The sequence below is a fragment of the Psammomys obesus genome, unplaced genomic scaffold (assembly GCF_907164565.1).
Source record: "Psammomys obesus unplaced genomic scaffold, mPsaObe1.curated_primary_1811, whole genome shotgun sequence".
NCBI classification, from domain to species: domain Eukaryota; kingdom Metazoa; phylum Chordata; class Mammalia; order Rodentia; family Muridae; genus Psammomys; species Psammomys obesus.
Window position 1 is genome coordinate 6,716,635 of NW_026588752.1, and position 22,645 is coordinate 6,739,279.

Below are 22,645 nucleotides of genomic sequence, written 5' to 3' on the forward strand. Positions count from 1 at the left end.
ACAGTTCTCAAAAGATGAAATACATATGGCCGAGAAACAGTTGAAAACTTGTTCAGCATCTTTAGACACTAGGAAAATGCAAATTAAAACTACCTTGAGATTTCATCTTGAGTCAGAAGGGCCAAGATTAAAAAAAAAAAAAAAGAAAACCCCAAACCAGATGTTGGCATCAATGGTGGGAGCCAAAACTGACTGCACCCAGTGAAATAAACTAAAGGCCTCGGCACCAGGGTAAGAAGAGCTTTACCCCGTCATCTGCTTATGCTATGCTTAGGCACATACCCAAACAACACTAGATCTTACTGTGGAGAGACACTTGCTCATCCATGTTCACGAGAGGTAGGAAGTGAAACAGCCTGATGTCTGTCAACTGACAGATAAAGACAGTGTGGTCCATTCACACGGTAGGATATTAGTCAGTTTATAGGTAAAATGGACTGGGGACTGGAGAGATGGCTCAAGAGATGCCAGAACTATGCTTGCTGCTCTTCCAGAGGACCCAGGTTTGGTTCCCAGCACCCTCAGGTGGGCCACCCTCAACTGCAGGTCCAAAAGATCTGACACCTCTGGCTTCTGAGGACACCAGCACACATGTGACCCACACACATACATTTTAAAAGGTTTTTTTTTTCTTTTTTAAAATGACATCAAGAAAGTTGTAGGCAAATGGATGGAATTGGGAGCAATCTGACCTTTAGCTGCTAGCTACAGGCTGCAACCCCAAAACAAAAAAATCAGAGGCGACACAGATTCACAAAGATGTATCATGTTTTCTCTGACTTGGGGGTGTTAGCTTTAAATTTCAGGTGTTTGTGTATGGGCTGCATCTGGCGTACTCACAGAGGTCAGGACGCTACTGCAGGGCCGTAGAGGGATTCCAAGTTTTGGAGGAGACACAATGATTACCCAGGGTTGAAGGGGAATAGTGGAACAGGAAGGGATGAATTGGGGTGGGGATTGGGAAGGAAAGAAGAGAATGTAGGGAGAGATAACTAACATCCGGGGCCTCTTGAAAAAGCCACATGGAAACCTCCTGCTGTAGAAGACTTTGCACAGATGAAGGTGCTGGCTGGAGGGACGCTTACCAGTTGGAGCCCTGCCTTCTCCCCACACCCACATGATGGCACCTCTCACCTTCAGCTCTAGGAGGCCAGCTGCTGTTTTTCTGACCTCCAAAGGTACCAGGCATGTACGCTGGTGTACAGACATACATGCAGGCAGAACAGTCATACATCTAAATTTAAAGCATTAGTTTTAACAGAGCTGCCCCATAACAAGGGCACAGTGCCCCGACCAGACACCACTTGGCAGCAAATGAAAACCTCAGTACCAGGGATGTATTACCTCTTCGTGGATCAGTGACCAATGAGATCCCATAGACTGCACCGGAGAGGCAGAGGCAGGTGGAACTCTGTGAGTTCGAGGCCAGCCTGGTCTACAGAGTGAGTTACAGGACAGCCAGGGCTACACAGAGAGATCTTGTCTCAGAAAAAAAAATGGGAAGGAGAAAGAGGGAGAGACAGAAAAGAAGAAAGAGAAGAGAAGAGAAGAAAGAGAAGAGAAGAGAAGGGAAGAGAAGAGAAGAAAGAAAAGAGAAGTGAGAAGTGTGCTCCCCAACAGGCTAGTATTCCAGGCTAAGGACTTGGCCGTCAAGAGCCCAGTGCTGAAGATCCCATATACTGGACTCCGAATATGGAGATCATGCTGGTCACTCACTTGGGATCTTCACCCCACCACCTAGATGTCAGAATGTAGGGTAAGGGCTGCAGAACTGGCAGCTGTGGAGACGGTGGAGTCCTGGCTCAGAGGACTCAGGTAGGAGGAGCAAGCGTGCGCTGGGGTTTGGGGTGGGCCATGCATCTGTCTCTGGTGCTGAAGCAGCCATTTTCTAGTCAGCAAGAGAATGGAACCTGAGCTCCCCCTACATGGGGCACACATACAATGTGAGCTGTCAAAGCAACATAAAACATAGAAGTGATTTTGAGGTGCCTAAAGGGAACAGGTTTAGGTCCTAATGCAGACAGGACTTAAAACTCTAGTCTGATAAATCAAACTACATTAAAAAAAACGTGAAGGAAGATTGGAGTGGTGGCTCAGTTTCTGCTCTTCTAGAAATCTTAAATTTAATTCCTAACAACCACATGGTGGCTCACAACTATCTACACTGGAATCTGATGCCCTCTTCTGGCATGTGGGTGTATAGGTGTATGAGATAGAGCACTCATACATTAAAAACAACAACAACAAAAACAAGTAAGTAAAATTTTAAACTGGGTGGTGATGGCACACACTGGTAATCCCAGCACTCAGGGAGGCAGAGGCAGGTGGATCTCTGTGAGTTCGAAGCCAGCCTGGTCTACAAGAGTGAGTTCCAGGACAGCCAAAGCTACACAGAGAAACCCTGTCTCAAAAAAAAAAAAAAAAAACATAACAAGAGCAACAGAGGGCCAAAACATCTGTGTCCAGCCGCTGGACAGCTTCAAGTTGCTCGGCCTCGCCAGAGATCCAGAAAACAATGAACCCTGCCAGTAGGCAATATACAGAGACAGAAACATTAGGAAGACCCACACTACCCTACTTCAGTGTGGACCCTCAAGCCCTGCCCTCACAGAGACGGCCGCATGCCCTTCAGGCCTCGCAGTCACCATCTATAGCTGCACTGAGTGGTCCTGGAGGCAGGACCTGATTGTCCAGCCAGTACAGATGTACCACGATGGCTGCATCTCCCTTGGATGATGTCTGAAGAAACACAGCCAGTGCGCTCTGCAGCTGCTGGCATATTCTGGGCTAGACACAGACCCCAGGTCAGACACCAAAGGTAAAACTGGACAGAAGAGCTGGGCTGTTGGGGAGTAGGAAGTTAGGAAGTCTCCAGTGCCTGGGCGTTGCGTTACTGTGCTGTGTGGCTGCAGGACACAGAAGGCTGCCTTGGGTCTACCCAAGCTGTCAAAAGCCCGCCAAGTCTTCTGCACCAAGCAGGGCTCTGAGTGGACAGGAAAAGATCCTAGCCCAGAGTCAGGCAGGGACCCACAAAGACTCCTGTCCACTGCTGCCCGTCCCCTGTCCCCAGCAGAGGCTGGCCGCTGGCCTCACAGGCCTGCTGAGGCCGCACTTTTGCTGTGTAAACTGCTCTGTGGCTCTGGGCGGAGATTCCGTCCCGGGCGATCTATAATTTCTCAGAAAAGAGGCTAAGGAATAACCTGGAAAATGCCCTAGAGATGGGGCAGCGTGGTGGAAGCTTGCAGCCCCCAACCCTCCCAGAGCTGTCTGCTTCCTCTGCCTGTGTAGACATGGGTTCCAATGTCCCCCAAGCCCAACCCGAGAAGCTGTCCCTCCTGAAACTCAGCACTGCCTTTTGTGGCCCCTCCCGTGTACATTCCCACCATCCCAGGCAGGGCAAAGGGACAGAACTCAACAAGAGGTTTGCTGAGCTTTGGAGTGTCAGCCAGGTCACGGCTCTCAGGCCCTGGAGGAGGAAGCCGAGATGTGGCTCCGGCAGGGTGAGTGGAGCCAGGGCCAGGTTGAGGCCCCGCATGCAGCCAGCCCCTTGACTCCCCTAGGGGTAGCATATTTACCCAGGGTCTTTGCACACAAGCAGTGGGTAGGTAGGCTCTCTTGTTGCCCAGGACAGCAAGAGGCCAGTGGAAGCTGGCCGGCCCTGGCCATTAAGGCCTGGGTGCCCCGCTGTCCTTCTGCCAGCCTTTCCTAGGAGGACTGTGCTGGGGAAAGCAAACAGGAGGTAGCTGGTGGCCCTGCCAGGTGTTCCTAGAAGAGGCCCTGGGGGAGGGGCAGTAGCCAGACATCAGCTGACCTAGAGGTCAGAGGAGGGCTGAGACTGGGCCTTGGACAAACCCCCGGGGTTGGGAAGCACAAATGGTGGGCCCACTCAGGCTGTTAAGAAACCCCAGCTCAGACAGCATGTTAGAGATGCAGGCTGGACCTTAGGAAACGGGGCAGCTTACCGCTTAACCCAGACACAGCCATCTGCTCAGTATGGGTGTGAGTGGGGGAATTCCCAAGAACACAGGAGCACCCCTAGGGTACCCTTACCTTGGCTGAACCTACTGGGAGACAGAGCCCCCTACACCTACCTTGAACACCAAATCCCGTTGGGTTACACCACCAAGGCTCCTTACTCCTACACTCGCAGAGGCAGCCTTCAGAGCCCCACCTCTCCCCTGAGGGAGACATCGGGCAAAGGGCCCTCCCCTGCACCATCTCCACCCAGGAGACTTGCTGTTGAGACTAGCTGCCCAGCACGAGAGGGTTAAAGGAGACGGAGTGTGGGGCAGGGCCAGCTTAAGGCTGCCAGCTCCAGGCGGTGGGGAAATCCAGAGGGCAGCAGCCTGCACTGTAGACGGCCCTTGCTCACTGCCTGCCTGCAGCCAGCTCTGTACAAGGCAGAATGGCTCCGAGGACAGGTGAGGAACCCGTATCCCCTGCCAGTTGGTCCAAGGGTAGCTGGCCCTCCGACCCCGAGCCCACTGGGAGAAGCTGCAATGGGCTCGGCTCCGGGTGGGCTGATGGGAATTCTGGGTTGGGTCTGGGGTACAACTAATCCTGGCAGCAGAGGGTCTCTGTGATTTTCTCCCTTGGTGCGGCACTGGAGGAAAGGGCCAAATGAAGGCAGGGCAAGCTGAAACAGGCACCTCGCCCCTGGGTACGACAAGGTGCAGAAGCGGGGCTCAGCACTCCCCACAACCCTCCCTCACTGCGGCTTGCTGAGATGGTGTGTAGACACAGCCTGAGACCCTTCTAGCTACTGTTCCTCTCATGGGCCTGGGCGAGGGGGAAAACAATGTCTTATTTCTCGCCTGCCTCTGGCTTGCTACTACAATGCCCGGGGCACCATTTTGCAGTCACGCCAGGTACAAACTGCGCAGGTGCGGAATAGTGTCCTGCCCAACCTGATCTGGAGCTCTCAGCATACACCAGAGGTAGATTTAGAATTGGGGTGCTGTATGGGTCCATGTGACTTGATGCCCGTTTGAATGAATGATTGGGTTTTCTAGACCCCACTCTTCTGCCGGCAGGGGGTCCGGCCTGCATAAACTGGGGAGCAAACAGGGCATGCCTCACCCATCTAGGGGCCCAACAGCCAGGTGGTGGCCAGCTTGTTGTTCAGTCACCGAGTACCACAAATGAATATGATACCAGGGTCTATTCCAGAATATTCTGGGACAGCCAGGTCTTGGCCAGCAGCTTCGTTCTGTTTTTCAGCTTGGCTGTTCTATATACCCCAGAGGACACAGACTGCCACCTGGCCTAGCGGCCACAGCCCAGGTTGCCTGTGAAGCCAGGGTGACATGGAAGAGCCAAGCCCTTGGTGGCCCTGCAGTGAGATGGGGACCACGACTTGCTGGTCCCATGGGTTGGAAAAGCGAAGTCGCTTCAAAGGATAGTACCTGGCTGCCCTACCAGTGTCTGCCTGGTATCACAATGGCATGACCATGTCTTAGTGTACAAACATCATCCCTCTTCTTACAATAGCTGAGGACCGGGGAAGCCCAGGGTTTGGCTCACATCCTGGGCCACAGTCCTCTGGGCACCTCCTTGCCAACCCCTTCTCCCCACAGGTGGCCCAGCCCTGGTGGTGCTTCTGGCTTTCTGGGTGGCACTGGGCCCCTGTGACTTGCGAGGGACAGACCCTGGAGCATCAGCAGATGCTGAGGGCCCCCAGTGCCCCATCATCTGTATCTGCAGCTATGACGATTACACGGATGAGCTCAGCGTCTTCTGCAGTTCCAGGAACCTCACACAGCTGCCTGACGGCATCCCCGTCAGCACCAGGGCCCTGTGGCTTGATGGCAACAACCTCTCCTCCATCCCCTCGGCGGCCTTCCAAAACCTGTCTAGCTTGGACTTCCTCAACCTGCAGGGCAGCTGGCTGAGGAGCCTGGAGCCACAGGCACTGCTGGGCCTGCAGAGTCTCTACCACTTGCACCTAGAGCGGAACCTGCTCCGGAGCCTAGCTGCCGGCTTGTTCACGAGCACACCAAATCTAGCTTCCCTTAGCCTGGGCAACAACCTCCTGAGTCGGCTAGAAGAGGGGCTGTTCCAAGGCCTTGGTCACCTTTGGGACCTCAACTTGGGTTGGAACAGCCTAGTAGTATTGCCTGACACAGCGTTCCAGGGCCTGAGCAACCTCCGTGAGCTGGTGCTGGCTAGCAACAAGCTGGCTTACCTGCAGCCGGCACTCTTCTGTGGCTTGGGTGAGCTGCGGGAGCTGGATCTGAGCAGGAATGCGCTGCGCAGCATCAAAGCCAACGTCTTCACTCACTTGCCCAGGCTACAGAAGCTGTACCTGGACCGCAACCTCATCACAGCTGTGGCCCCCCGTGCCTTCCTGGGCATGAAGGCACTGCGTTGGCTGGACCTATCACACAACCGAGTGGCCAGCCTCCTGGAGGACACCTTCCCAGGCCTGCTGGGCCTGCATGTCCTGCGCCTGGCACACAATGCCATCACTAGCTTGCGGCCTCGTACTTTCAAAGACCTCCACTTCTTGGAGGAACTGCAGCTTAGCCACAATCGGATCCGGCAGCTGGGAGAGAGGACATTCGAAGGCCTGGGGCAGCTGGAGGTGCTGACGCTCAATGACAATCAGATTCATGAGGTCAAGGTGGGTGCCTTCTTTGGCCTCTTCAATGTGGCTGTTATGAACCTCTCTGGCAACTGTCTGAGGAGCCTCCCAGAGCGGGTGTTCCAAGGTCTGGGCAAGCTGCACAGCCTCCACCTGGAGCACAGCTGCCTGAGCTGCATCCGCCCACACACGTTCGCCGGCCTCGCAGGGCTGCGCAGGCTCTTCCTCAGGGGCAACAGCATCTCCGGCATCGAAGAACGGAGCCTGGAAGGGTTGTCTGAGCTCCTGGAGCTGGACCTCACCGCCAACCAGCTCACACACCTGCCCGGCCAGCTTTTCCGGGGCCTTGGCCAGCTGGAGTACCTGCTTCTCTCGCACAACCAGCTGTCGGTGTTGTCCCAGGATGTCCTGAGCCCGCTGCAGCGCACCTTCTGGCTGGACGTCTCCCACAACCGCCTGGAGGCGCTGGAGGAAGGCCTTTTCTCACCGCTGGGGCGGCTGCGCTACCTCAGCCTCAGGAATAACTCTCTGCAGACCTTTGCGCCACAGCCCGGCCTGGAGCGCCTGTGGCTGGACGGCAACCCCTGGGACTGCCGCTGTCCGCTCAAGGCCCTGCGGGACTTTGCCCTGCGGAACCCCAGCGTTGTCCCCCGCTTTGTTCAGACTGTCTGTGAGGGGGATGACTGCCAGCCGGTGTACGCCTATAACAACATCACTTGTGCTGGCCCAGCCAATGTCTCAGGCCTTGACCTACGAGACATTAGCGAAACACATTTTCTGCACTGCTGACCCTGGCTACTTCCTGGCCTGGTCTGGCCGAACGCTGCCTTGTAGTCGGGACAGTGTCTCATTGTTACCAGAATAAGCTGGCTCCCAAAGCCAGTGGGGATGGAGAATACCCGCCCATCTCCAGGGGACAGGTCCTGGCTGCTCACTTCCTGCAAGCTGGGCAGTACTGGCAGCTATGTGGCCTAAAAGGGTGGGCACAGGCTAAGTGCCCAAGGGCCCAGCCAGGAGGGGAAGTGCTCAGCAGCACTCCCTGCTGGCAGCAATTAAACGCAAGCGCTATGCAAAGCTTGTGACCGTGAGTGTGCACTTGGGAGAGGTGACCCTTCCTTGTCCCTGCCCCATCTATCCTGTCTTAGCTCTGCCTGAGCCAGTCTGCAGCTTGCTGGCATTGGGAACTCGTGTCCTACTTCATCTGCACTGCTTCTTGCAATGCCCCACCTTCTGAGCTTCATTTGACCCTTTTCTCCAAAACAAGGAACTGCAGGCACTCAACCGCCAGATCCTGGCATTGCATCCCTCCCTTGGGGTACTATATTGGGGCAAAGGGGGGTTCTCACTGTCCCAGTCAGAGCTCTGGAAGTCACCACCTTGCCCACTGTTAACAGTGACTGTTGGGGGTGTGGGCAGGTGGGAGTTGGGGATGGCCTTCCTGTCTGACTGCAGAACCACACCCTGCGAGGTTCCCCAGGCCCCCAGTCTCTCTTGAAGACCTCAGCTTTGGCCCAGGAAGGAGGAGGAAGGGCTCTGCGGCTTGGCCCACATTTGAACTCTTATCCTGTGGCCTCCAGCTGCCTCAGCGATGTCTGAAAACACAACATGCCAACCCCAGCCCCCTAGACAAGACAGATGTCTTCACCGTGTCTTCAGGCCCTCTACATCTTTATGAATACTGCTTGTTCCAGTTCTGAAACGGGGATCAAGAGCCACCTCACTGGGGACACAGGGTCGGATGCTGGGCTCTTCACAGGGTGGGGTAACGGGTTTAACAGCGGAGTCCTGTGGGATACCAGATGCCTGTAAACCACACGGTGTGTCACAGAAGCCTCCACAGCACACGTGGGCACTCAGGGACAGTCAGGATGAGCAAGTACTAGGCAGCTCATGTGTGGTGTGGCTGTCAGAGCAGCCTGTCAACCTGGGCTGGAGGTTAAGGCTACTACCATCTCAAGAAACTAGGACCCCGCAGGGCATGGTGGCACACATCTGTAATCCCAGCACCCAGGGAGGCAGTGACAGGCCAGCCTGGTCTATAAAGTAAGCCCAGAACTGCCAAGGCTACAAAGAGAAACCCTGTCTCAAAAAACCAAAAACCAAAACAAACCAAAACAAAAAACTAGGACCTGAGCCATCCCCTCAGCTACAGACTAGTTTGGCGAAGCTGCTGATGGTGAGTAAATTCTACTCAAAACACCGCTGGGAAATGTCACTGTCCCGCAGGAAGATCTCTGCGTGGACGTAATCACATGGACCAGCTATTGTCCAGATCAGCAACCACAGGTCCCAAGGACCTCTGCTCCCAAAATCCCTCTAGGCTGAGAAAGGAGCGCACAGCATCAGGGCGGCTGGGAGGCGGTCAGGGGTGCAGGGCAGACATCCTGTGCAGAACTTTCTGGGCTATGGAAGTGAGTGCGGAGTACGCGGTGCTCTTGGGAAACTCCTGGATGAAATCACGGCCCTCTTCTAGGCTCCTGGTAAGCTGGGGATCCAGGGGAACAGAGCCTGCAACAACAAAAGCCAGCAAAGGGCTGACCAAATGGCGCAGTAGGTGAAAGTGCTTGCTGCCAAGTCTGAAAACCACTTGGCTTCAATATCCAGGACCTACATCGTAGAAGGAGATAACTGACCCCCACAGGCTATCATCTGATCTCCCCAAGTACCCTGTGGCACGCGCACACCCACAACCCCGATGAGCAAATAAAAATGAGCGGAGGCCTAGCGAGAGCCTGCAGCATGGAGAAGTGGCCACTCACCACTCACCTTCCTGAAGCTCACGCTGTTCGCCTCTCATGCCCTCCCACTTGGAACAATGTGGGGCACAGGCATCCTAACATATGGCTGGGTGGTGGGCAGCCCAGAGACACCTTGCACAGACGGGAGGCCCAACGCTGCGGTCAGACACGCTCAGAAGCCCGGCAGGTGAAAGTTGGGGCCCCAGGTGGCCTGCTCTTGACACTTACCTAAAAAAGGAACTCCAGCCAGCCGGGCCAGCTCCTCCCCACCGCCCTTGGAGAAGACATTGGTGCACTCCTAGGAGACAAGGGCTGTGAGGGTCCAGTTTGCAGACCTACTCCCCATGCTGAGACCCACTGCCAGGGTGAGACCCATAGCTGGTCCAGGGAGAATGCCCAGGTAGTCACAGTGCCCTCTCTATCCACAAAGTTAACTTCCCTGGACTGATGGACAGACCTACTTACTGCAGGCCTGTGACTGCCTGAGCTGTCTGTATTCCCTCAGACCTCGAAAGAGACCACCCACCCATCTTCCAAGACTCACAGTGCAGTGTGGGCAGGCGAAGCCACTCATGTTCTCTACGACCCCTATCACCTGCAGCCCCGTCTTCCTGCAGAAGGTCAGCTCCCGCCTCACATCCCCAACAGACACTGCCTGTGGGCCAGAGCGAGGAGGGGCCAGTCAGCTGTAGGTCAGCCAAGAATCAAGTAGCCAGCAGGGAACATGGCCCACCACAGCCCAGCCCAAGCCCAACCAGGATGGGAAAGCGTGTCCCCTCCACCCCCAACATATATGTGGGTGAGTGCTCACCCAGGTAGGGCTGAGGAGACACTAGTGGTACCTGTGGTGTGGTGACCACGAGGGCCCCCAGGGGCCTGTAAGGACGCAGGGCTTCCACAGTGGCCATGTGCTCATCAGAAGTTCCTGGAGGTGTGTCCACAACCAAATAGTCCAGCTCCCCCCAGGCCACATCAGACACAAACTGCTTTATCAGTGCTGCAAAGACCCAAAAGCCCAGTAGTAACCTCTGGCAAAGGATTAGGAAAAGGGAGGCCCATCGTGTCCAATTGGTACTGGCTGGGCAGTTCCCAGGGTACCCTGGCCACACAAGGCAGCAAGGGTCCGCCTGCCCCCACCAGCACTCCTTGCTTTCCAGCAGCTTTGCCACCTGCCAGCCCTGAACTGTTGCCACACCCCACCTTTCGGGGCTGTAGCCAACTCCCATGAAGGCCCTGAGGCCCCGAGAAAATGGCCTGGCATGAAGCACCCTGCCAGCACGTCCAGGAGCAGCCTGCTATCCACGCTAACCGCGCTGTTCTTCCTGGGAAGCCTCTCACTGCGGCCAGGACTGCTTAATGTTACCTCCTTGAAGCTCAGCACTTGGGTTCACTATACACTGTGTGGCTTCAGACCCTTGGGTGGAGTGAGGGCGTGGGGGAGGGGGGTCTCAGTAGACCTAACTAAGAGATGAACTTGGAGTGGCTGATGGCTTCAGAGCGAATGCCTAACACAGCTTCTCCTTTGTCCTCACGTCACCCTCTCCATCCAGAGGCTCATCTGGTTGTCACAGAGTCTGAGGAAATCTTCATGGGGACAGAGGGGTGTGCATATTCTGCTGGGTGAAGCAGTGGAAGCATTCTAATGGAACAGAGACTCCAATACCAAGGGGCCAGGACTGGCTTCCGGCTTTACCGGAAGGCAGCAGCCATAAGAGGAGGGAAAACCACCTCAGTGAAGAGGTACCCAGGGTCAGCTGGGGGACGGCCTTTCACCAAGTTCTCACCATGTTTCTTGGGACCTCTCCACACCACGGCCTCGTCAGGGTTTTCCAGCAGGAAGCCCACAGACATGAGGGAGATGCTCTGCTCCTGGTCCACGAAGACAGGCACCCAGCCGTTGTCACATTGATGCACCGCCTTGCCTTGTGCGTGGAGCATGTGTGGGATGCTGGGGCCGCACAGGTCCACATCCAGGATCCCCACCTGCGAGGAGGACAGTGTTGAGGGGTGGGGAGAAGCCTGTCAGGCTTGCTGGGAGCTAGGGACAAGAAGCAAGTTCAACCCTGGTCATAGCCTCACCTTCTTGCCCTGGTGGCGCAGCGCCAGGGCCAACTCCGTGGAGATGGTGCTTTTCCCAACGCCCCCTTTTCCAGAAAGAACAAGGATGATATGCTTCACGCCGGCCAGGTTCCCGGGCTCTGGTGAGAAACACGTGTTGGGGTGTCCGGGAAAGCAACAAAGACAAAGGCACCCAGGCAGAAGGTCTTCTAGAAGCCCCCGAGCTGTCTTGGCCGCACTTCTGTCTAAAGTGGAGCAACTGAAGGCACGTGCACACGTCAATGCTCACTTGTGATGTTCTCAAACTTCCAGCTAATTGCAACAGACACAGGAAACCTAACAGAACAGCACAGCCGAGCGACATCTGCGCACGAACGCACAGACACCACACTAGAGGCTGCAGAGGGCTTTCAGCTCTCCGCAAAGTGTGAGGCTGAGGGCCCACACAGGCTGGAACCTGCTCCGTGTGCGCCCGCGTCACTCGGCTGGCTCAGGGAACAAAGGTACACGGCATTCATTGGCATCTCAGGTTACTTTGTGTGCAGGCCACAAGCAAGCTGCTATACTTGTTCGCTTTCAGACTTCCCCGACCCCTCACTCCTGGCGACCCGCACGCTCACCAGCCACCGCCTCCATCCCGTTACCAGCTGCTCTTCGCGGCTGCCTTCCGCTTCCCTTGCTAACTTTTCGAGCCTTTAAACCAATGGCAACAAGAGCCCGCCTCAGACTCATTTTGAGAGGCTAGTCTTGCATCCTTCAGCCAACCAGGTCACCCAAAAGGGTCCCGATCCTAGCAACGGACGATGACGCCACGGACATAGATATGCTTCCGCATAGCTGTCCAATGGTCGTGCGAGAATCTCTTTTGGACGCTCTGGCGAGGACCAGTGGGAACTTTAGTTCAGGATTGACGGGTCGCGCAAGCCTCTTGACAGCAGCGCCGTCTCGCGAGACCCGCCCCCGCGCGGAGCTGCCGGAGAGCCCGCCTTCGGCTGCCCGGCCAATGCAGCGCGGGGGCGGGGATTGTTTGCGTCGCGGCCGGAACGGAAAGTGGGTCAGCGCCGGCGGAGCGCGTTGGCCGCAGGTGAGCCGTGCCGGCCCAGCCCGGCCAGGCCCGGCGGGCTGCGCGTTGACCTTGCAGGCGGTCAAGCCGGCCACCCCTTGTTTCCCGGCGCCGGCGCTCGGGAGTCTGGGCGGGGTCCTCGGAGCCAGGCGCCACGGACACTGTCGCCCTGGCGAGATCCGCGAGCCTCTGGCGAGGGAAGCAACCTCCGGCCCCGCGGAGGCCGAGCGTGGCCGCATCCGGAGACAGCTCTGGCTCATTCATTGGGTTCCTACTGTGAGCTCCTGTACGGCGCTCAGCCAACCCAACTACTGTTGAGTTCTGGGCGCGGCCCCGCTCGGCTTCTTTGTGGGTGGCCGGGGCGAGGTAGGGTCGTGCAGTGGTTCTTCAGGGACGGGAGACAGCTAGGACAGAGCCGACTATTAGACCCAGACAGCCCACTCGGGGAGAGGAGCTCCAGACCTCCCGGAGCTTTGCATTTTGTCCCAATAACGACGTCAAGCCCGTGAGTTTAAGGTCGTATCAAAAACCGAGTTTGTAGTGTGTGGAACGGGATGGTGAGAGGAAGTTGTGTGGGGCAGGAAGTGGTGGGTCGCCAGCGACAAGTGAGGACCACCTCAGGTGTGTTGGAAGAAGGGGTGTTAGGAGTGGATGACAGCCGTGTTTCTGGCATGAGGAACTGGATGCTGGAGATGCCATTTGCCAAAGTGGACAGCGGAGGAGGAGCAAGTTAAGTGTCATATGCCTGAGGGGCAGCAGCTCCTGAACTGAATGCGGAGATGGGCGCGGGCATCTCCAGAGTCATAGGTGTCTGGGTTGCGTTTCACACCATCACCCTGGGTGTGATTGAGGCGCTCAGATACTGGAGCCAGGTATGAGCTTGTGGGAGTTTCTGAAGCCCAGGCTCAGTGTCCAGGACCCCGGAGTCTCCATCCTTTGGTGGACCTATGGTCTAGCCTGCCAGGTGGCCCACAAGTGCCAGGGTTAAAGTTGTGGGCTATGGGTGTGGGCCTTGTTTGGGCGTTCTGACACATTACATGTCTTTAAGGCTTACAATTGTTTTTTTGTTTTTTTTTTCTTTTTCCAGGTCCTCTCCATTATGGCCCGGCGTCCACGGAGCAGCAGGGCATGGCACTTTGTTCTGAGTGCAGCCCGCCGAGACACAGATGCCCGGGCTGTGGCTCTGGCCGGCACCACTAACTGGGACTACGACTCTGATGGGCAGGTAGGTCCCAGTGGCAAGGTGGGGAGGACCAGTGAATGGATGGGGTGAAAAAGATGCAGGGCCAGGTGCCTGAACTCTCTCGTGGTATATGGTGCTTGGAAGGGCTCTTTGGTCTGGTAAAGAACACCCAGTCTAAGGGTGACAGAGACTCAAGACAGGGATCCTTGCCCAGGGAATGAAGTCCTGGATGGTACTGGTTAGTATACAACAAATGCCTGTCCATCAGCTCTGCTGATTGCCACAATAGCTGTCGCCAACTTGGTACCCACCCTCTTGATACTTTTGTTTTGCTTATTATTATATGCCACTGTGAACGGTGTGGATGTTGGAAGGCTGTTTTTTATGTGTGTGTGTGTGGTAGTTTGTTCTTTCCACCTTTATTTGTTATGTGGGGATCCAACTTGGGTTGCCTCTGATACATAGTAGCAAGCATACCCATGCTGCACCATCTTGATAACCCTGGATGTTTCTTTTGCCACACAAATACTCACTTTATGCTTGTGTATAAAAAGGCTCTGTAAGTCTGGTGTGGTAGTTTATGCCTTTAACCTGGCACTCTGTGAGTTTGAGGTCTACAAAGCGTGTCCAGGATAGCCAAGGCTACACAGAAGCCCTGTTTTGAAAAACCAAAAGAAGAAAAAGTTTTCAAGACTGGGTCTTTTTGTAGCCCTGGCTACCCTTGAACTCAGAGATCTGCCTGCCTCTGCCTCCCAAGTGCTGGAATCAAAGGCAGGTGTCACCATGCCTAGCTTATTTTTAAAAATGGTCTCACAGCATAACACAGGCTGGCCTTGGACTTGAGGCAATTTATTGTGTGTGGGCATATGTGTGCTCTGATGAACACAGAACAGCTTGCAGGAGTCAGTTCTGTCTTTCTACCCTGGGATACCCCTGGGGTTAAATTCGGGTCATCAGCAGTTTTTCTTTAAAGTTCAAATGTCCCAAGACTTCCTCTCTTGGAGATCTGAGCACAGGGAGGCCAGGTGTATAGGCACAGGGTAGATGCCCAGCTTAGGCTCCTGAGTGGCTCTTGATTTGTCTTGCTGATACTGGACTAGAATTCTGGCTCTGCCCTGTATTGCCTCTACCCTGATGTCATAGCTCCCTGCAACAAGAGGTCCCTTCTAGGAGCCCATGGGATCACCAGCTTGTTAGGAAAACTTGGAACCAATGATGTACTGACTTGGTCAGCAGTGTCTCAGGCCACTGAGCTCAGGGGTTTCTGAGTTTGAGGTCGGCCCAAATTTCCAGCTACATCTCTAGCTCCCAATGACAACGTATCCTGAAGCAGCCTATATGCATGTTCCTGCCTCACAGTCATCAGTGTGGGATGCAGGCAGTGACACAAACATGCCTGTCCTGTCATGTAATGAGCTTGCAGTGCCATGTAGTCAGGTGTTCCTGGGCCTGGGTTGGGGTGACCAGTAGCCTCCATCCCTTCTGCTAGGCAGATTGACCTTGTACCCTGGCTCCTGGTTCAGTGGCTGTGCCTTAGAGGATCCCTTCCCTGCCAGTGGAGTGCAAGGCCTGCTCTGAGGTATAACTTTCCCTCCAAGCTAGGTAGCTAGCTGTTCTGCCTGGCTTCTGTGGGGCCCACGTTTACTGTGGTTGGCCAAACACCTTTCCCTGTCTCTGGCTCCTTGTGGAGTCACTACTCTCTTGTCCCAGCACACTGGGCCTGGAGTTGGGAGGTCACTTTTCAGTCTCTCTTCAGCTGTCTGTTGCTGGGCACTTCCTTCCTCATCTGCCCAGGATATTGTATAACCACCATGATGGTTCTCAGGTCCTGGTGGGTGATTTGGGGCCCTCCCTGAGGAGCTGATGACCTTGCCAAAGCAGCAAAGACCAGGACAGTGAACCTGAGTTCTGTGAAGAGAAAGAATATTGGGTGAAAGATCTGGCCCAAGCTCCTCTGGATGGCTGAATGCTTCCATCTAGAGAAGTACCCTGAGTACCTGGTGCTCATAAAATGGCTGGCTGTGGCTGGAAACAGATCTAACTCCAGGGTAGGTGTCAGAACTTGTGATGTGTTGCTGGTTATAGGAGGGTCCTGGACCACTGTGTGGGGCACAGCAGAGGCCAAAGCTTCAGGGACTGCCGAGCCAGCTCACCTGGACTTTAGCACTAAAGCAGGAATCCAAGGGCTTGCAGAGGTGATGAACAGCTATAGTGTTGATTGGCCAGTCAGCAGCTGGAACTTGACCAGCCTAGCTTTACACCCCCAGCAGGCTCCCTGGCGTGAGCCTAAGCCACAAGCACCGCACCTTTGGAGGAGCTTGCTACAGCTGAACTAGCCCATTAGGCCTCATGTAACTGTGCTCCTCTTGACCCCAGTGACCTTTCAGGAGATGGAAGCCCATCTCTCAAGGCTTAGGTCCAGATGCTAGACCTTGCTGACAGCACAGCCCTGTAGTTTAGGAGACCTTGAGCTACCTAGAGAAGACAGGAGGTAGGTGCTGGACTGCCCCATCTTGTGTGGCCCATGGCAGCCAGGGCTGCTGTGCAGAAATGGGGCTGAGGGTTGTATACTGAGTTTCAGAGATCAAGTGAGAAGCTATGCCCCTAGGGCCACAGCCCCATGTCGCTGTGCTCTCAAGCAAGTGGTCAAAGCCGCAGCACTGAGGTCACTTAGGTCATGCACTGGAAAACCTCAAGTGTCTGGATTCTTCCCTGGTGGATTTGAAAGGGGGTCGGGTAGCCTGGCAGTGGGAGAGCTGCCATCAACAGGACAATCTGCCCCTTCCCTCCCAGCACAGCGACTCAGACTCTGACCCTGAGTACTCCTCCCTGCCACCATCCATCCCCAGTGCTGTGCCTGTGACAGGAGAGTCCTTCTGTGACTGTGAGGGTCAGAGTGAGGCTACCTTCTGCAACAGTGTACACACAGCACACCGTGGCAAGGACTGCCGCTGTGGTGAGGAGGATGAGGGTGAGTGCCCTGCCCCGGGGATGTGTGTGGAGGGCTCAGCAGGTTCTCATGAAGGTGTGTTTTTGCTCTAGCCCTCCCTAGCTTGGGCCCTCTTTCTTACAGATTTTGATTGGGTCTGGGATGACCTGAACAAGTCCTCAGCCACCTTGCTGAGCTGTGATAATCGTAAGGTCAGCTTTCACATGGAGTATAGCTGTGGGACTGCAGCCATTCGGGGCACCAAGGAGCTAGGGGATGGCCAACATTTCTGGGAAATCAAGATGACCTCTCCTGTATATGGCACCGACATGGTAAATGGCCAAACAAGAGGGTAGCTGTCATGGGCCCTGCTGCTAGGCACCTAACTGTCTAGCCCCACTGTTTGCAGATGGTGGGCATTGGGACATCAGATGTAGACCTGGACAAGTATCACCACACATTCTGCAGCCTGCTTGGCAGGGATGAAGACAGCTGGGGCCTCTCTTACACTGGTGGGTGTTGCCTGGGTTGTGGGTGGGCCTAGGAGTGCCACAGACCTCCCAGGCTCACCCATCTGCTCCTCCCAGGACTCCTCCACCACAAAGGTGACAAGACAAGCTTCTCTTCACGCTTTGGCCAGGGCTCTATTATTGGCGTACACTTGGACACCTGGCATGGGACATTGACCTTCTTCAAGAACAGGAAGTGCATAGGTGAGGTGCCTTCCCTCAGTCTGACCCTGGACAGCAGAGATGGGAGTAGGGGTGGGGCCGGGCAGTCTATGTGAGGTTCCTGAGGGTAGGTGGGGCTGAAGCCAAGCTGGGGTTACCAGACCAAAGCTGAGTCTGTCTTCTGTGTTCAGAACCATATGAGCTGCTCACCTTGGCACGTTATGGGAGTAACTTCCTGCCTCCTGACCTACACGGCACTCAGGCTGACTCTTTCTTCCAGGAGTAGCCGCCACCCGGCTGCAAAACAGAAGGTTCTATCCAATGGTCTGCTCCACAGCTGCCAAGAGTAGCATGAAAGTCATCCGCTCCTGCGCCAGCTCCACCTCCCTGCAATACCTGTGCTGCTACCGCCTGCGCCAGCTCCGGCCAAACTCAGGGGATACCCTTGAGGGCCTGCCCTTGCCACCTGGCCTCAAGCAAGTGCTGCATAACAAGCTGGGCTGGGTCCTGAGCATGAACTGCAACCACTGGAAGTCCCCTGTGCCCTCTCCTGGCACAGCTACGCCTGGTGCAGAGAGTCCTGAGACCAGGCCCTGTCAGAGGAAGCGCTGCCGAAGAAGCTGACTTCTCCACTGGGAATGCAACTACCTTTCTGTCCTCCAGGCCAGCAGGCGAGGGAAGAACTGAGACCTGTCTAGGCTTGTCCCATCTTCCTGAGGCCGGGACAGCCTTCTCTGTTGGCCTGTGCTGGTGGGGAAGCAGCACTCCTGTTTGCCTTCTGAGTTGCCATGTGTCTTGGGAAGAGCAGCCCGAACACCTCTGGACCTAGATTACAAACCTGGGAGGCTAGCTGATTCAGGGCAGTGTACTCACAGCCCAGGGAAAAGGAGAGGGGCTTTCCTGACCAGCATTGTATGCTGTCAGCACCTGCTGTTATGTCAGTAGGTGCCCTGTGAAGGGTTTATGTCACGTTCCCACAGGCTATAACATTAAAAAAGTCCTCACAAAGGCTGGAGCTGCCTGGCTTGGATCTCTTTTCCCTAGGGTCTCTTACTACTTCTACCTGAGGGTGTACCCTAAGCTTCTAGGTATTAGTGGGGCTAGGAACTGCTCAGCTGGGCACTCAACCCTGCCACTATGCTTCCTGCAACAAGAGTTCAGGCCAAGGGTAAGTTGAGGCCCCAGTTACTCTGGGGCCCTTCCTGTCTGCTGCCCTATAGATTCTTCTGTTCACTTCAGCAACCCTGCCCCCACCCCCTTTCCCCACTACCCTTCCATCTGGCCGTACTCTACCCCAGGCTGGAAAAAGTGTGGTGGCTGGGCCCAAATCTCCTTGCCTGCCCCTTGGTAACGAGTCAGTCTCTTGGGCAGGCCTATCCTGTTCTACTGATGGGCAGGAGGCAACCTAAGGAGGTCACAGGTATGGTCAAGAGCTCAGGTCCAGCAGCAAGTCAGGGTTAGTGGTGGTCAGGAAGATATAGATTCGGCGTGAGAGGTCAGGTCCCACTCTGCGAGGCTGCCTGCCCCTGTGGGCCTTCACAGGGAGGTCAGCTAGGAGGTTCAGGCGCTCCTGCTCCGTGCTGCAGTCCATTAGAGCCTAGAGTGGGCACAGGTGTGAGTAGGTGGGCCTTAAGGTCTGGTCCTGGGAGGGGTGACTTAGGGGACGCACCTGTTGCAGAAGGCGGGGGGAAGGGAAGGCAGTGACGACAGCATCAGCCACAGCTGGGCTGACCCGGTTGAACTGTCTGATCTGCCGCCACCATACTCCTCGGAGCCCAGAACCATCTTTGGTCACTTGCTGGCCAGAGGCCCAATGCCCTGCTGTGCAGAAGGAAAAGGCTTGGGAATCCCGGTACTGCCTGAAATGAGAAGGAAACCCAGATGGAAGCTTTGAGAACACCACCTGTGTGGTCCTGCAACCCTGTCCTGCCTCCACTCAGTCCCTTCGGGGGTACATACTTAGAGGGGCGCTGGGAGAGGGCCTTGGTGAAGGCACACACGTACTGACTCAGCTCCTGCCATGAGGCCACCAGCAGCACATCCAGGTTTGCGTGAAGCTGAAGCAGCACCAGGGCCTGGGGAGCATGACAGTGAGTAGGCTACATGTCCTCTGGGGAACGCCAACCCAGTTATGCTAGGAACCAAGCCCAGTTCTGACCTGCCGAAAACAGCCCAAGAGCAGAGACAAAGGCTAGCCATCTAACTCAACTCAGTGGCAGCTCACCTCCTCCACCTCAGGCCATCTGATGGCCACCTTGGCATGTGCTTCCTTTGACTTCTTCAGCTGCCATGTCTTCTGAGAACTGGGCTGGTGAGACCTGAACAAAGGTGACCATCTTTTGGGCTCCCAAGTTTCTGCAGAGCCCACCCAGGGCAAGTGGGGCCAACTGTGATACAGCAGCCACTAGAGGCAATCCCACTTTCCTGGGATCCCATCCAAGCCAGCCCGACTGAGGTTATTAGGTTAAGTGGTACCACAGGTATGCATCCAGTCCAATGACGGCCAGATGGGACAGGCAGCTGGGACTCTTAGGAGAAAGCCAGGGCATGGAGCAAGGTGAGTCTGTGATCTGAAAGCAAGAATACCCACGTGCCTGTTCACAGCAAAGCTATGGCAGTACGCCCATAGCCAACAGTATGCACAGTTTCCAGAGTGATGAGGAACTGGGTTAAGCTTGTAGGTCCTCTCTGTTCTCTAGAGATTGGTTCTGCTTCCTTAAGGCCAGGCGTACACAGGCACACTCCAGGCTTTGGGGTAGAAATGAACCAGCCTCCTTGCTGGTCCATTTCTCTGCTCAGCCTGGACAGGCGTTTGACAAATATTGGCCCTTGGAGATCAGCACTCACAAAGAGTTTAGCAGAATTGTGCTCCAGGAAAATATCTGTTAGGTATTATTTCCCTTGAGTCCAGGGAGCATAAGCAGCCAAGTGAGAGATTATTATTACACAAATCCTACAGCCAGCTCCTGCATCATGTGGACTCTATCAGCTAGAATTCTAGGTTCCTTCTCCACCCTCAGCCAGGTCATCATTCTCAATTCTTCCAAAGACCCTTCAATGCTGTTAGGTCTAGCACACTCAGCTGGTTTCTTCATCTCACCCTCAACACCTCTATGGCTCTCGACAGAAGCTCCAACCCATCTCTGACTGGGGAACCAGCTCTGCCAAACAAAGACAGTTTTTTGTTTGTTTTTCCTCCCACTACCTGGGTCAGCTGCATAGCACCTTGAAGAAACTCCTGGGGTTCCAGCAGCAGCAACTGCTCCTGCTCATTTTCAACCCTCGCCTCCAGCGGCACCTGTAATGAACATCACCAGCGCTGCTATGGCTTGCTTCTCCGCATGCAGCCCAGTCAGTCACCAGATGCTGTCAATAACCCTCCAGCTCTCCACACAGTGAAGGTCAGGCCTGCCAGGCCTGCTCCCTAGAAGTCCCAAAGTACAAAACTAGTCCAACTTCATGAACACCAGGAACCTAAACTCTTCACTGCCAACAAGATGTTCTCTGGCAGCAGTTGAGTTCAGCTTTCGTGTTAAGAAATGCGACTTGGCCATCCGTCAGCTTTTGGGTTACTCCTTTGCAAGGCGAGATGAATGCAGCTACCTCACTAGCCAGAGGCAAGACTGGAACCTAGACTAGGACTGCCTGGCGCTGGAGAGAGGGAGACACTTACATTGCTGGGGGCCGGGTCGGGCCTCACAACGCTCCACTGTAGGCTGCGGGCTTGGTGCTGCGGCTCGATTCGGCATTCACAGCCTAGCGTGCCCAGAGCCTCCATCAGGATATCGGAGCCTGCATCTTCCAGGATAGCTGGGCCCAGCAAGCGACAGCTCTGTCATTCCACCTTCTCCCGTGAGGACTAATGGGTGACACTACCTGTTGGGTGGCCGGCACCAAATCCCCAGCCTCTCCGCCCCCCGCCCCTCACCTGGGTCCACGTACACCACCAGATTCTTCAGGACCTGATCTGCCCTTAACGCCTTGGTCGTAGCTCTAAGTTCTCCTACGGTGCTGGGAGCTTGCGGGCCGACCACCCTAGCGGCGGTACCTTCGGTGTCTGAGTCGGAGATCTCCCACGTGTGAGGTCGCCGACCGACCAGGCGCAAGCCCTGGCCCCGGCCCCGGCCGCAACCCGAGCCCGTGGGTCTCTCGGGTTCTTCCTCCGCCATAGCCCATCCTTCCTACAGCTTCCGGGCGTACCCGGATGCTTTTGCTCAGGATACCGGCCGCTTCCGGAACAGGAGAGCTCTTGAAGCGTAGGTTTCCGGTGGAGTAAGGACACCGGCATGGGGCGCAAGAAAGTGAGACCCCGGCTGATCGCCGAACTGGCCCGCCGCGTGCGCGCTTTGCGTGAACAGCGGAACCAGCCGCGAGACTCGCAGCTATACGCCCTAGACTACGAGACGCTGACCCGGCCGCACTCCGGGCGCCGGCTGCCGGTGCGCGCCTGGGCCGACGTGCGCCGTGAGAACCGCCTCCTACAGCTGCTCGCCCGCCTCCCTTTGTTTGGCGTGGGTCGTCTGGTCACACGGAAGTCCTGGCTGTGGCAGCACGACGAGCCGTGCTACTGGCGCCTCACGCGTGTGAGGCCCGACTACACGGCGCAGGTGCGCTCCCTCCCTGTGTTGCTTGTTCTTGTTTACGCTTTCATTTTGCCCACCCCCGACCACACTGGCTGGTTCTGTCCACCCTGAACCACCTAACCCGTGTAACTTAGTGCCAGGGGCTCTATGTTGACAATCCGCCCTCTTGTTCTGCAGAACTTGGACCACGGAAGGGCCTGGGGCGTCCTGACCTTCAAAGGTAAGGCTGGGTGCTGGTTGGAGCCTTGATGCTTCGCAGATTATCCAGCCACCAGGGAGTCAGCTTGTCTTCTTTCCAAAACAGGAAAGAGTGAGGATGAGGCTCGAGAAATCGAGCAAGTCATGTACCACGATTGGCGGTTGGTACCCAAGCATGAGGAGGAGGCCTTCACTGCGTTCACTGCGAAACCAGAGGACAGATTGAACCTAGTCCCCTACCCACCTCTGCTGCGGGCCATGATCCTCGCTGAACGACAGAAAAACGGGGATACTAGCGTCCAGGAGCCACTCCTGAACCTGGAGAGGGCTCGAATGCATCCCTGGGATTACCCTGCAAAACAGGAGACCAAAGGGAGGGCCAAGGGCACCGCCGTCTAACTGGACGGACAGAGGTCCTGTGAGTCATTTGATGGACAAGTGTCTTTGACTGTGCCATACCTCCCCTTTTGTGGAGAGCGACCCTACAGCCCTGACACATCTGCCAGTGAATAATGGGGCAGTTGACAAGCGGCTGGCTGTATTTTCAGGCCGCCCCTTGCTCGTTCCTCGATCTGGAAATAAACGCACGAAATGGCTCGTGTCGTGGTTTCATTACGTGGGTACCGCAGGACAAGGGAG

The 22,645-nt window shown here is 55.6% G+C and overlaps 5 protein-coding genes across 12 annotated transcripts; 3 read left to right on the forward strand and 2 right to left on the reverse strand.

Annotated features, from left to right (window-relative positions):
• Positions 1-3,391: 3,391 nt before the first annotated feature.
• Igfals (insulin like growth factor binding protein acid labile subunit) lies at positions 3,392-7,657 on the forward strand. 2 transcript variants are annotated; one of them, XM_055604718.1, is made up of 2 exons: positions 3,392-3,500; positions 5,577-7,657. In XM_055604718.1, exons 1-2 carry the CDS (start codon positions 3,485-3,487, stop codon positions 7,370-7,372), a joined length of 1,812 nt encoding a protein of 603 aa, XP_055460693.1. In that variant the 5' UTR covers positions 3,392-3,484; the 3' UTR covers positions 7,373-7,657. The 2 variants fall into 2 exon arrangements, with proteins under 2 accessions (XP_055460693.1, XP_055460692.1); XM_055604717.1 differs by lacking the exon at positions 3,392-3,500 and adding an exon at positions 4,272-4,421.
• Positions 7,658-8,234: 577 nt separating this feature from the next.
• On the reverse strand, positions 8,235-12,048 carry Nubp2 (NUBP iron-sulfur cluster assembly factor 2, cytosolic). Of its 2 annotated transcripts, none has more exons than XM_055604720.1 (7): positions 12,000-12,048; positions 11,401-11,519; positions 11,106-11,304; positions 10,164-10,246; positions 9,866-9,976; positions 9,550-9,619; positions 8,235-9,091 (listed from the first exon to the last, which is right to left on the reverse strand). In XM_055604720.1, the coding sequence occupies exons 1-7, from the start codon at positions 12,013-12,015 to the stop codon at positions 8,946-8,948; spliced, it is 744 nt and encodes a 247-aa protein (XP_055460695.1). In that variant the 5' UTR covers positions 12,016-12,048; the 3' UTR covers positions 8,235-8,945. The 2 variants fall into 2 exon arrangements, with proteins under 2 accessions (XP_055460695.1, XP_055460694.1); XM_055604719.1 differs by having other exon boundaries at positions 10,164-10,318.
• A 334-nt stretch (positions 12,049-12,382) lies between these two features.
• Positions 12,383-18,238, forward strand: Spsb3 (splA/ryanodine receptor domain and SOCS box containing 3). 5 transcript variants are annotated; one of them, XM_055604485.1, is made up of 7 exons: positions 12,383-12,463; positions 13,530-13,667; positions 16,419-16,596; positions 16,699-16,886; positions 16,964-17,066; positions 17,142-17,267; positions 17,506-18,238. In XM_055604485.1, the coding sequence occupies exons 1-7, from the start codon at positions 12,383-12,385 to the stop codon at positions 17,847-17,849; spliced, it is 1,158 nt and encodes a 385-aa protein (XP_055460460.1). In that variant the 3' UTR covers positions 17,850-18,238. The 5 variants fall into 5 exon arrangements, with proteins under 5 accessions (XP_055460460.1, XP_055460461.1, XP_055460462.1 ...); XM_055604486.1 differs by lacking the exon at positions 12,383-12,463 and adding an exon at positions 12,476-13,171; XM_055604487.1 differs by lacking the exon at positions 12,383-12,463 and adding an exon at positions 12,476-12,958.
• Eme2 (essential meiotic structure-specific endonuclease subunit 2) lies at positions 18,227-21,470 on the reverse strand. Of its 2 annotated transcripts, none has more exons than XM_055604491.1 (8): positions 21,274-21,470; positions 20,899-21,035; positions 20,431-20,523; positions 19,701-19,795; positions 19,450-19,543; positions 19,185-19,300; positions 18,895-19,084; positions 18,227-18,822 (listed from the first exon to the last, which is right to left on the reverse strand). In XM_055604491.1, the coding sequence occupies exons 1-8, from the start codon at positions 21,392-21,394 to the stop codon at positions 18,652-18,654; spliced, it is 1,017 nt and encodes a 338-aa protein (XP_055460466.1). In that variant the 5' UTR covers positions 21,395-21,470; the 3' UTR covers positions 18,227-18,651. The 2 variants fall into 2 exon arrangements, with proteins under 2 accessions (XP_055460466.1, XP_055460465.1); XM_055604490.1 differs by having other exon boundaries at positions 21,154-21,470.
• Positions 21,460-22,602, forward strand: Mrps34 (mitochondrial ribosomal protein S34). The gene is made up of 3 exons (XM_055604492.1): positions 21,460-21,832; positions 21,986-22,028; positions 22,113-22,602. Exons 1-3 carry the CDS (start codon positions 21,512-21,514, stop codon positions 22,403-22,405), a joined length of 657 nt encoding a protein of 218 aa, XP_055460467.1. The 5' UTR covers positions 21,460-21,511; the 3' UTR covers positions 22,406-22,602.
• Positions 22,603-22,645: the final 43 nt, after the last annotated feature.